A 13,093-nucleotide genomic window follows, 5' to 3' on the forward strand; every position below is an offset into this window, starting at 1 on the left:
CTTTTATAATTTTTCAAACTTAAAAAAAAAAAAAAATGGAGAAAATAGAAAATTATATTGAAATTTAAGTCTGTGAGAGTACCATTTCCGGCCATCTACAGCTGGTGCCGTTATCATAAATCTTCAGCCCACAATGGTGGGTGGGATTGAGGTGGTGTAGACACTCCTTCTGACCGAATATCCGCCACTAATCCAGGTCACTCGACGGAGGACCAAGCCTATGGATTAGATTAATAAAGGGAGAAAACGTTTGCCATTGTGTGGACTAGACACTTTGTTCGTCCTCAAAGACTCTAGTATTCAAGCATTCAAAAGAGCTCTATCTGAATCAGTGGAAAACGTCAGGCGACAAGAAGACATAAAAACAATTGAGAAGGACACTTGTGACTTACTGAAGAGAAAAAAACAAAAGAAAATAATAGGCCTGTGCACATGATAAAGATGATATCAATCTTATCATCAATAATCTCATCATCATCCTCTTATCTTTATCGTCATCATCTCACCATCATCATCTATTAACAATAATGGAAATGCTCAGGGTGATGACCAATCACACTATTTTTTAAATATTTGAAAAAAATACACCGATATTATTTACGGTGTTTATACTAATAATAATAATAATAATAATAATAATAATAATAATAATAATAATAATAATAATAATAATAATAATAATAATAATAATAACAGTATTTTTTATTAGCAGTATTATTATTATCTGGAAATCGCTTTCTAAACAGCGGCACCCATCACAGTGATGGTGCATCTATACACATGTAAGGTAAAAAAAAATACAATCACTTCAATGAATGAAGAAAAAAACAAAAAAAAAAACAAAAAAAAAAAAAACACCCCGAAATCAATTTCTATCAAAAGGGCATGCCTAGGCCTAGTACAATGTCAAGAAAAGGGAATACTAAACAAAACCGTTAAATAAACCTGGTATCATAGGTATAAACTCGGTGCAATCTACCTTAAACATAAAAAAAATCGTCATTATCATTTGACAGATCATACATGAAATCCATATTACAAAGATTATTTTCGAGGTTATTAAGTTCTATATCTGATTTAATTTACTTATTGCGAGTTAGTAAAAATGTCGGATATCCTCGATACCATCATTACATGTGGGATTATTATAGATGTCGGATTATTATTAATTATGATTTTGAAATTTAATGGTAAGTTTCTAATTAACCTAATTTTTCCATAAGACGGGACGTGGCTGCTCCATGAGGGCGTTCTAACCAATAAGCAAGCCATCTAAAATCCATTTTTAATGTGCGTTGTTGAATACACGAATGTCATAAAAAAAAGTCGGCCAAGCCTACCGATTCCACATCAAAAGAGGCGCAAACATCTCCAGAGGTAATAAAATAAACTAGTTTTGATAGATAATTTACGTCATCCACTAAATATATGTATATTTTTAATTAATTAAAGAACAAATTCATGGCATATTTAGTATTATTTGATGTGAGAATTTGAGTTTCTTTGTTCATTTACCAGATAGCGATGCCTTTCTAGCCTAGCCTAGACCTGGGTCAGGTCTACCAAGCCCAGCCTAAGCCGCTCCAACAAATGTTTAGTGCTTTTGAATGCTACTGAGAGGCTTAGCTTGTTGATGACATTTTAGCACTGTACATTTGAATTAATTATCAAATTACAATACGTGTCTATAACGTATTTGAAGAGAGAAATTAAATATATTAGATATAATACCAGAATACGTAAAAATAGGTTTATATAAGTAAGATTTTTGTTGTAGCCTTCATTGAATCAGAATAAAATAAAGATATTATTAATATGAAATGAAATTTAGGCATATCTGTCTTTGGTTGTTAGACAGGACATGAAGCCTGGGCATAATCTAAGAAATTGTGAACATACTGCTGTGTTATTTTAAATTACATTTGTTGAAAGGGTGTATTTAAAATCATAGTCAATTATGTATGTGACCTTTAGTTTAAACGATATTACATTTCACTAATTTTTGTTCTGAGACAACAAATTCAAAACTTATCTGGTAAGCGTAATTTAATTTTAATAAATAATACCGTAGCCTTACACCATACGCTCTCCTACCTCCTTGCTAGACTGAAAAGTAGGGCTGTGCAGGGACCCACACGCCATAAATTAGGTCATTAGTAGAAGTCTATCCCTGCATTTTAAAATTAGGTTCTGGTTTTCTTGCAATTTGGCATAACATTATATAATTATAATATACATAAAAAAATAAATATAAATATAAATAAATATACATAAAAATAAATAAATAAATAAAAAAAAAAATTATTAAAATAAATTAATTAATTCAAAATAATAATGCAGAAAAAAGGCTACATCGTACACTCTGCAAGTGGAAAACAACGCCGCGAGCAGCTCTACCAAGAGATGGATACCTGCTCCTAATAAGATGACATTATTATTATTATTATTATTATTTTTATTATTATTATTAGGCAACCTATGTCTCCATGCAAAATAAGTACAGAGTGGTTTGGTACTGCTACATACATAGTTATAGCCACTGAGATTCTTTGGACTATATTCAGTTAGTGGGAGGCAAGCAGACCTTTTTTTTGATGACAAACCAAACCTGGATTAAAGGCAGACCCATTTCACTATACATTCGAACATAAATTATATTTTGTTGATATTTCTTTATTATTGTTAAATAAGTATAGGTTGCATAATTCCATGGTTTTTATAGCCTCAGCGGAGATGTACAGTAATTACAGTACTTTCCAATTTAGTATTTAAATGCACATGCCAAATATTGTAATCATTGAAAATTTTATAAAAAGTCGCTTTTCATACTTTTGTTTTTTTGTATGGACTAATTACTGTAAATGATTATATAAATTAAATTTGAGACTAAATAAATTTTTCTTTTAAGCTTTTAATAAAAATGTTAAAATTTTTCACTATGTCAGCATAGTTTTTTTTTTAATCCATTTTAATTCTACTGTTAATTTGGTTTTTCATTTTCTTATCGATTTTTATGTGAATAACAAAGGAGATATGATGAAACAATATTATTAATATTAATAATAATTTGGTATTTTAAATTTTCTTTCTGAGTTAATATTTCCTGTTCGTTTGAATAACAAAGGAATCATGATAAAAGAAGATTGATTATGTTGAAAGTATTGACCAGCTGGTCTTGATTAAAAAGTCCATTTACAACCATGATTATTAATATTTTGCTGAAACTCTATGACATCTTTTATGATAGGTGTGTGCTGAAGATGGTTTAAAAATAATAATAGCCATTGTATTTAAAACAAGAACTTTAAATTACAAAAATACATAATAGAATGATAAGATAATTGACGTGATTCAAGATTCAAGATTTTATTTATTGTCCAAATTGGAAATACTAGGTTTTCAACCAACTCATTTGCAAGTTTACAAATACAAAACATATAAAATATATACAGTACATATATAAAAAATACCAAACATATGAGTATAACACATAATTAAAGATTAAAAAGCAAACATGTTAAAAGTAGTTTGTACAGTAGGCCTACAGTACTGTAGTTTATGCTGTACTAATACAGTAGTATTCAAAGCAAAGCACCAGTTCACAAATAATTTTTATCTTTAATTAATGTTTGATATAGAATTTTTCATACAAAGCTTTATGTACAGTACTTACCATAAGTATACATCATAAAAATTAAATATTTTTCATATCTGTTTTGAAAATGTATTGCTTATTAACTTTATTATAGTCAATAGGTTTGAATCATTAATGATGTACCTGCAGTACATTGAATTTCCTCTCAGTTATTATTACATTCTTGTTTGGTTTTTATTGCAGGGTTGTACATATGTTTTCATACACAAAATAAAGCATTTGTGTATTGTCTTCCTACAGCTTGTGACTCGTGTAAACACACTGTGTAAAACAAATTCTTTGAATACAAATCATACATCTTGCGTAGCAACGATACTCCACCCTATTCTATTTGGTTGCCAGAAGCTGAGGACTATATTCTCTGAAGATTGATAATAACTGAAGATGCGAGTTCTTACTGTAAGCCATGCAACAGATTTAAAAAAAGCTTGAGTTTTTTCTCATTTTTGAAAGAACGTTTTACCAGTATCAGACATTGTAATACATTATACAATGGATAATTGGGTCGATTATGATGATGGTCTTTTAAATGGTATAAAAGATCAGTGCGGCCGTCTACCAGTACCGGACTTCGGTGACAATTTAGAAACAAAACCACTTCTGGAAGATATTGATTCTTATTTGAATAAAAATTCTGCACTGATAACGAGTAAAGAAAAGGCAGAGGAAAGTATTGGTAGTTGCAATCTATCAAACAGTATTAAAGAGGGCGTTCCCAAACTGGAAGGTGGAATTCCATTGGAGAATTGCTCGAACCAAGGACACACAAGTAGTATGGCAACATATGTGGTTAAAGATAATGTTGCAAACTCCACCGTTAAACATGAACCTCCTCATAACTCTGCGACAAATGTTTTCGCACCAGTTATGATCGCACCTGGTATAATGGGATTTGATGCTACGATACGGCCGATGTTAAAGCCCGTCAAAAGAGGGAGGCCTCGAATCCATCCTGTGAAACCAGACAACGGAATAAAACGTAAACCAGGGAGACCAAGGATACACCCAGTCAAGCCAAACGATGGCATAAAGCGAAAACCTGGACGGCCGCGCATTCATCCACTAAGGCCAGGAGAAACTGAGCATCCCGCACGAAAGGCTCCAGTTACTCCTGTTATTAGGTATATAAGGCCAAAACCAGATCCGTCGCTAATGGTGTTCACTGGTGCAATACCGCACACATTTATACCCACTACCATTACAAATTCCATACAGTTACCTTCACCGCAACAGCGCACACCAGTGAGATTTCTTCCTCCACTGGCTGCAATTGACCCGATCACAGGCAAAAGGAAGCGAGGCAGACCACGAATACACCCTATCAAATTCCATGACGGTATAAAACGCAAACCAGGAAGGCCAAGGAAAGTACCGTTGCCAGAAAGTCACGCAATTAAAACAGTCCCACCGCCTGTATATCAACACGATGTGAATGTGATTGAGAAAAAATTCACCCCGTCTTCGCGAAGTTCAGAGTTGATTGAAAAAGTTGATGTTGTTGAGGATAAAGATCGTCGATTTAGCATTGAGGCGGCGGTACCCGAGAGTGAATGTAAACCGTTTATGTGCGGGGCATGTGGTGACTGTTTCCGCACCTCAGATGAACTTATGTCCCATGTTGTCAAACATGAAGAGGAAACAGATGAAATGCAAGGTCACAATGTGGAAGAAAATGGGGATGGTAGTCGGTGGCCAACCGACGCCACAAATCAAAGGGAATTAATAGATAACGGAAGGGATTCACCGAGCGATAGTCTGCCAAGTGAAGGTCCGCCAAAACCGCTGTTCAGTCATGGCGAACATATGAGAAAATCAGCAACATTGTCACGTGGTACTTATGCTTATTCAAAAGACGCACAACAACATGAACAAAATGCAGGCACGAGTAGAAACGAAGTTTCAACTTGTAGTTGAGACTAAGGGTTATTTTTTTTTATAATGAAGTAAAGGTTTTTATGATAAGACAGCACTTTTTTTTAACTGTACATACACTGTAACATTGAACTGAAGGCAATTAGACTTGAATGGGGTGGGGATTGTTGTCAAATATTTGGTGATATAACACTAAACATTCACATAGGTATTTAGCTGGGTGCATGTTTGGCCGACATATCCACTTCCCCGACATATCCACCTCCGCTCTTTGTTGTTAGCGCTTGACGATGCAACGCTATCTGTTGATTTCTATGGTGGACAGAGTGGATCGTCATCAAAAACGATCTGCTGTGCGTGCCTCATTGCGTTGTATTCCTTATATAATCGCGTCTGGTGTTGACTGTCAGCACAATGTGTGCTAGGCTTTCCTTATAGTAAGGGTTTCTATAATTGAAACCTTCATTTGGCATTAAAGATACATTTCCACAAGTATGTAGAAAATCATTAATATTATTCATGTCAGTTTAGTTTCATTTGCTTAAGAATTATTTGTTTTGAGTTGAAATCTGTGATAAATAATATATTAATTTTATATTAATTTATAAATTATTATTTTATTTTATTCTTGCTTGAAAAAAATATTGTGTTGAATCGATATCTAACAATAATAATTTATTATTACAATATTCTATTATTAGTCTAGATTTTACACAATAATTAATTTAATCTAGCAAAACAGAAAACAATTTTTGAGTTGAGTACGTATTAATTCATGGTTTGCTTAGAATTTTTCCCATTTTTCATACATTATAGAAAACAGATAAAATTATTTAAATTTTATTGGAGTATACCATGCAGAACATTCTTTAACCCCTTAAAAAGAGAAATTACATGAAACAAAGACTTGATAAATGAGTCAGTATTATTAAAGGTCATGTGACTCAAAAATCAGCCAATCAGGAATTGGCATTTTTGGTATTGATTCAGGCCTGATTTCTATCCACAGTGCATCCGCCTATCTTCTTCCCATAGACTATGCGACTAGCTAATACCAATTTCATTTTGATAACTCCTAGTAGATTCCAATAATTTTCATGAATAATAGTAATATTGAATGACCTTTGAACCTGTATTCAAATTAGTATCGAGATGAAAATGCTTGACCTGAAATACAGCTCTATGCTAGAGGATATTGATTCAGAACAAGCTTAACTAAATTAATAAATAATCATAATTTATTTGCAATTGTAAATTTTTAATCATAATCGTAAATTTCACTCTAATCATTTAATTTTAATAATTATCTTAATATCATTTTATTAAATTTTTTTTAAATAATCAGGATTTTAAATTTTAATTTCATATATCATAATTTCATTTTAATAGCAAGATTTCAGTTTTAATAGCATAGTATTCATTTCATTTTTATTGTTTAACATTAGTAGGCCTACATTTTAATTTTTATTTATGTTTTTGTTTTATAATGATATTCATAATTGAAATAATTATGATATTTATGATTTTATTTTTAATATGTAAATCATAATTTTATTATTGATAAGATCTTTAATATTGGTTTAACAAAACATGTTTGAATTATTTTCTTTTAGTTTACGTATAAAATTCACATTTTGTCTCACGGATGTAACCAACCCTGAAAAATTGAAATGAATGTATAAAAGTATTGATTTCCAAAAATCAATCGAAGTAAAACTAAAATATGAATAGTGATATAAATAATTTCAGTCAATATTATTATTAATCATATTATGTGGCCATCATAATTTCAGGTATTTTGAATGAAGACATATTAACATTCATTAAATATATATAAAAAAAAAATACCCCTTGCGCTGTTTTTGTGTTGTAACTTAATTTACTGACTATCATAATATACTTAGTGCATATATTATTATTTTATATGTTTGTATACATTAACCTAACAGAACACATCATAAATGAAACTATTGAACAGGAGATGTAGTATGATGCAGTTTTTATCTTTTTATGACTAATCAATCAATAATTTATGTTTAGAATTTATTGTTTATAATAAATGTTTCATGTTTATGTATTTTAGAGGGCCCCTTTTTAATTCTGTTATCCTTGTAATGAACAACCCCTTAGAATTAAGTTGAATAACGTTTTTTAGGCTGGTATATAGTGATTAGCATGAATTATTTATTAGTTCACAAATATTACAATAGATTACTGCTCGTTGCGATAAAGTCCTTTATAGATAATAGTAGACGGCAGTAAGGTCTATGACCTTCATGTGTATAATATTTATTTTAATTTATTATATTAATTTTAGGCACACAAATTAATAAAATGCAGTCCATCAATAATAATAATATTAATAATTAAAATAAGATATAAAAATAGAATGATCTTTTTGGATCGCCTGTAACTTTGTTGGGAAGATTTCCATATTGACTTCCTGTTTCTGAACACTATTTAAATTATTATTATTATTATTTTTATGTTTAAATGATTCAGTGTTATGAAAGGTAATCAAAGATATAATGCTCATTTTAAACATGCAAAGGTCAAATAAAAAATCACTTCTCTAGATGATTTGTTTTTAAGATGGATGAGGCCCCTTTTATTCTTCACAGTGATGGCCAAAACATATACCTTGTCGCATCCATGCCTATACCCAATTCACAAGTACTAAAAAATGTAACAAAATGTCACATACTAACGTGTGAATTTAATTCCGTGTAACATCTTTGTAATTTTGTTATTTTTGGTGTACTCTTGTAAAAAATAAGGAAAAATTTGCTTGACCCTGTTTTGTGACCCATCATAAAATAGAACTTATAATGCACAGTGAATAAGCCATTTTATAATGCTATTGTATTAGTTTTCAAGAGCATGTTTGTACAAAACTACTGTACTAACTTTGTATTGTACCATATATTTAGTGTTTTAATTTTTTGAATGAATAGTATGGAATTTTTATAAATAAAACATCATCTGCGGACGGTTCTACCGATGCAGATGTTTTTGGATCCTGCATATCAAATATCTCTTGATAGGACTATAAAACATTATTTATACTTTTTGAGGTGTATATTTAAAGACAGATTTTTCAACTTTTGATATTATAAAAATCTTTGTAGTTGATCTAGAAAAAAAAATTGTAAAATGAGACAATCAATACTCTTCCATGGTTTAATGCAATTATTAGCGTTGCATATTTACTTTAGTAGGTGGTAACTAGATTCTTGATTAGTCACAGATACGAGTATATAATTTGAACAGAGGTCGCATCTCTGACAGTGTATTGTATTCCTTCCAGTGTGAGGCTAGCTTAAGTTTCTAATTCATTACCTGTCTTCTGTTCGGCGTTATTACAATATAAACATATGGTAATCATATAAAAACTTATTTTAATTAACTTAGATTTTAGATGTTTGAGATCGTTTTTAATTAGCATAGAAGGCATTGACAATCTTATTAGCATAATAATACAATTTAAACAAAAGTGCATTTTCAGAATTGGCTCATTGAGGTCAGATGCTTCTTTGAACTTTAACCTTTGGCATTTATTCATTAATTTTTTTGTTTACACATGCAAATTAACACTAAGAAATATATTAAGACCAAATTGATTATTCAGTATAATTTTATTATCACCATTACCACTTGCAAGAAAAGATAAACTCTGAAATTCAAATTTAATGTATTATGCGCAGAGGATTTTTTGTCAATATCTCTAATAATATATACACAGTACAGGTTCCTCTTATTTTTTTACAAGTTAATGAAATATAATTGCTGGTTCTTTGAAATATGGGCTTGGACCATAGTAGATCTTTTGATATAAAAAGTAGAATGCAAGTAAGAGCAAGTTTTAATTGAATATTTTCTTGTACTATTATTTGATATAGATTTTGAAACAAGTGGTCTTTATGTTCTTAATCTAGAAACCCACTCATATACTTTGTATTCCTAATTTATTTATTTCCATCAGCGTGTGATCTGCCAATTAATAGATGGGAATGCGAAGATTGTATTTATAACCTAGTTTCAGAATGAGGCTAAGTCTTACATAAACTATCAGATTTTTGTTTAAACTGATCAGACATGTGTGATTACGGAACATATTGTCAGTCTTCCAGCAGCCATAGATAGACATACAAATTGTTTGTTCAGATGGCTGAAGCCAGGCATACTCTATCAGGCCAAGCAATGAGTGTTTAATCTGACAATGATTTGTTGGATCAGATATCTCTAGCCAGACATACCTTTTCAGATATTGTCTGATCAAACCATGAATGTTTGTCTGACAGACAAAAATCTGATTACTTTTATGCCCAGCCTTAAAGCTGTATCCAAACTATCAAATTTTCTTTAGCAAAAATCTGTTGTATGGCCATATAATATTCATGATGTGCTCATATATGGTCATGATGTGATGTCATCATGACCATATTTAGGCATGTCACATGTTTTTGTCAAATAAAATTTGATAGTCTGGACAGACTTTTTGTTGTTTTAAAATTGAGCATATTCACTACAACAATTGTGAGAGCCTTTCAGATAATTTTATCTCTGGTCCTGTTCCTATTGAACAAAATTTATTCGTTACTGGGTGAATGTTTCTTTTCAACCTCAATAATGCCTAACTAATCTTCTGTTGGGAAGTAGTTTGATTAATAAACATTATCGGATTAATTCAGTATTTTTTATTCCAGGTCAACGACAACTTGGTTATTGTATGTTAGCCAGCAAGGATTTTTATACAAACACTCAATTTTGGGAGGATCTATTTATAGTTAATACAGCCTTGAATTTTAGAACAGTGATAACTTAATATGAAATTTTTTATTTGGAACAGGACTACTAAGTATTATTTTCCTGTTTACTACTAGTAGATTTTTTTTTTTTTTTTTTTTTTTGTATTCTAAAGGAATAATTTAAAGATGTATTGTCCTGAAAATGAAAAAAAAAACCATACAAAAATAATATAGATATTAACATGCTCATTTTTCAGTTAACAAATGATTATTAACTTGAGCATAGAAATAATAGGATTAAAAATGCGATAATGATAAAAATAATAGAAACACTTCCAGTGACTGTGTTTCTATAATTTTTCGCTGTCATATTATGGGTAAACATTTTCAGCAATTATTTTTATGATTTTTGTTGTGGTATTTTCGTGGGACAATACATATTTAAAACCGATATGTTGTACAACTTATTTTTCTAAGACACGAAAAGCATGTTTGAGAGAAAAAAATTGGGAAAGGTTAGTGAGGTGCAGATTTTTGAATATTTAGAAAGTGGTGGAAAAAGGTGGAAGAAAGGATGGTTACAGTACACTGCATCTCATTGAACTTTCGTCAAGTTTTTCGTCAAGTATGCCTTTTTTGTCTTAGAAAAATCTGTTTTGCAATACATCAAATTATTATTTTTTTTTTCGTATGGAGCCTACTTTAATGTTAATGGAATTTGTAGGACTTCCTAAAAGTAGAAGACTTAATTCAGACAGATTTTACATATTGTAATCTCAGCCACTTGTGTTCATTCATACTGATTTTTAAGACAATGATACAAGAAGGGGTAGGTGCATATATTTATACGATTAGATTAATGTTATTAATTATTAATTAAGTAGTTGTTTAATTGTTAGTAAGTTGCTTTTTAACATTTTACTGTAGGTTGGCCACATTTGGGTCCCACATGAGTGTTAACTCCATTAAAAAATTGATTATGATACGAGCCAAAGACGATTTTTATTCCAGAGGTGAGTCCCGTATGTTTGTGGCCTACGATTTTTAGTACAACGATTTTTAGTACAAATTCCATTATCAGACCGTTGTTAGTGCTATTTACAGTCTGTGCGGACTCTGTCAATAAGTCACATTTGTATATATCCGTATTGAAAAACAAAATGTTCAAAACCGATTCTTTTTGATACAATTCAAACTTTAAAAAAACATGTTTTTAATTACATTCATTAAATCGGTATGATTATTTTGATGATTGGTGATTAAAATTGTTTTGATCAGGATGTGGTTGTTTTAATCTTTATTATTGTCTCATTATTCAACTACTGACGAGTTTGCAGAGGAACTTGGGTTGAAATATGTTGTGTTTGATGTTTTATTTTATATATATTTTCAATTGTTCATATTGTAAACTCTTATTTCAATCTTTGTTGCATTTTGAGTATTTTATACCAAATAAATAAATAAAATAAAAATTCCAAAATGGAAACTAAATTTTCTTTAAAATTTAAAGATATACTGATGTGTCTGTGTTGATTTAAGAGTTTCTTAAAGTAAAGTAAAACTAAAAAACCAAAAAACATAGTTGTTTGCGCTATATATGTGACTGGCTCTGACAAAACCAGCCGTTTGTAGCAAAAATTCAAAATTGAGTTTTCAATATTTTTAGATTGTGCATGAATTCCTCTTTAAACCAGTGTATATTTCATGTGTATATTTCAAAATCAATTGTTTATTATTAAGATTTGTATTTTAAAAATACTTTTAATATACTTTTCATTTCGTTTGATTTAGTGATTGAGATTTTGAAGAAATGTTTCAATATGTTGTCTTATAAAATGCAAAAACCTGAAAATGTTCAAAATTCTGATTCTCAAATGTTTTGAGTGCTTGTGCAAAATTCAAAATTGTGACAATTGACGGGTTTTGCCAAAGCCGATCACATATGGGGAATAAAACCGTGTTTTTTTTCCCCCTTCTTTTAGCTTTACTTAATATGCAAAAACCGAAATGTCCACTGATTAATCTCAGATAAGATAGTATAATACATACTCCAAGTTTCGAAATGCACACCATCGTGTCGGGATTCAATATTGTCAGGATTCAATATTGATGAAATGATGGGTAAACATATTTTAAATACCTGTACACAAATTTCTATCGTCAAGTTGATAATTTTTCTACTTCTACGGTGATACTGGAACAGACCTCGACTGGGTATACTTGTCCATGTCTCTTCAAAATTGGTTAATTTCAAAAATCATTTTTATGATTTTTCTTGGTATTTTTTGCATGGGGAAATACATAAAAATTAAAAAATTAAATATATTTTCTTTTCTATTAATGCATAAATGATGATAGTTTCTATAATTAATTTCATAGACAAAAAATTAAATAATTTAGTGTATATATATATATATATATATATATATATATATATATATATATATATATATATATACACACACACACTCAATTGGTCTATTTATTGTTTAATAGAATTTTTAATGTTTTTTATAGATTTTATGACCAACATCATATTTTTAAAATTACCTGATTGAAATATTTATCCATATGCAACTTAATGTCATCCTTTGTATTCACTCATAATGTGCATCTTAATATGTAATTGGGAAGTTGAGATTCTTGTGACTACTCAACAAATGTAAACATTTGTACATAATTTATTGAAAGCCTTAAAAGTATTTTTACATTATTACCCTGAGTAACATTGTATAATCACTTACAGTACCAACAAAAGTGCAGTCACTGCTAAATACAACTGGCCTTTGTCTCATGTCTTCCACTCATGATATTAAGT

General features: G+C 30.1%; 1 protein-coding gene across 1 annotated transcript; it reads left to right on the plus strand.

Moving 5' to 3' along the window:
* The first annotated feature begins 1,261 nt into the window (after positions 1-1,261).
* Positions 1,262-7,604, plus strand: LOC117100184. Its single transcript, XM_033239775.1, has 2 exons — positions 1,262-1,377; positions 3,839-7,604. Exon 2 carries the CDS (start codon positions 4,148-4,150, stop codon positions 5,567-5,569), a length of 1,422 nt encoding a protein of 473 aa, XP_033095666.1. The 5' UTR covers positions 1,262-1,377; positions 3,839-4,147; the 3' UTR covers positions 5,570-7,604.
* Positions 7,605-13,093: the final 5,489 nt, after the last annotated feature.

Source organism: Anneissia japonica, unplaced genomic scaffold (genome assembly GCF_011630105.1).
Source record: "Anneissia japonica isolate Jap-2015-1 unplaced genomic scaffold, ASM1163010v1 scaffold324_len738069_cov173, whole genome shotgun sequence".
In the NCBI taxonomy this organism is placed as follows: Eukaryota; Metazoa; Echinodermata; class Crinoidea; order Comatulida; family Comatulidae; genus Anneissia; species Anneissia japonica.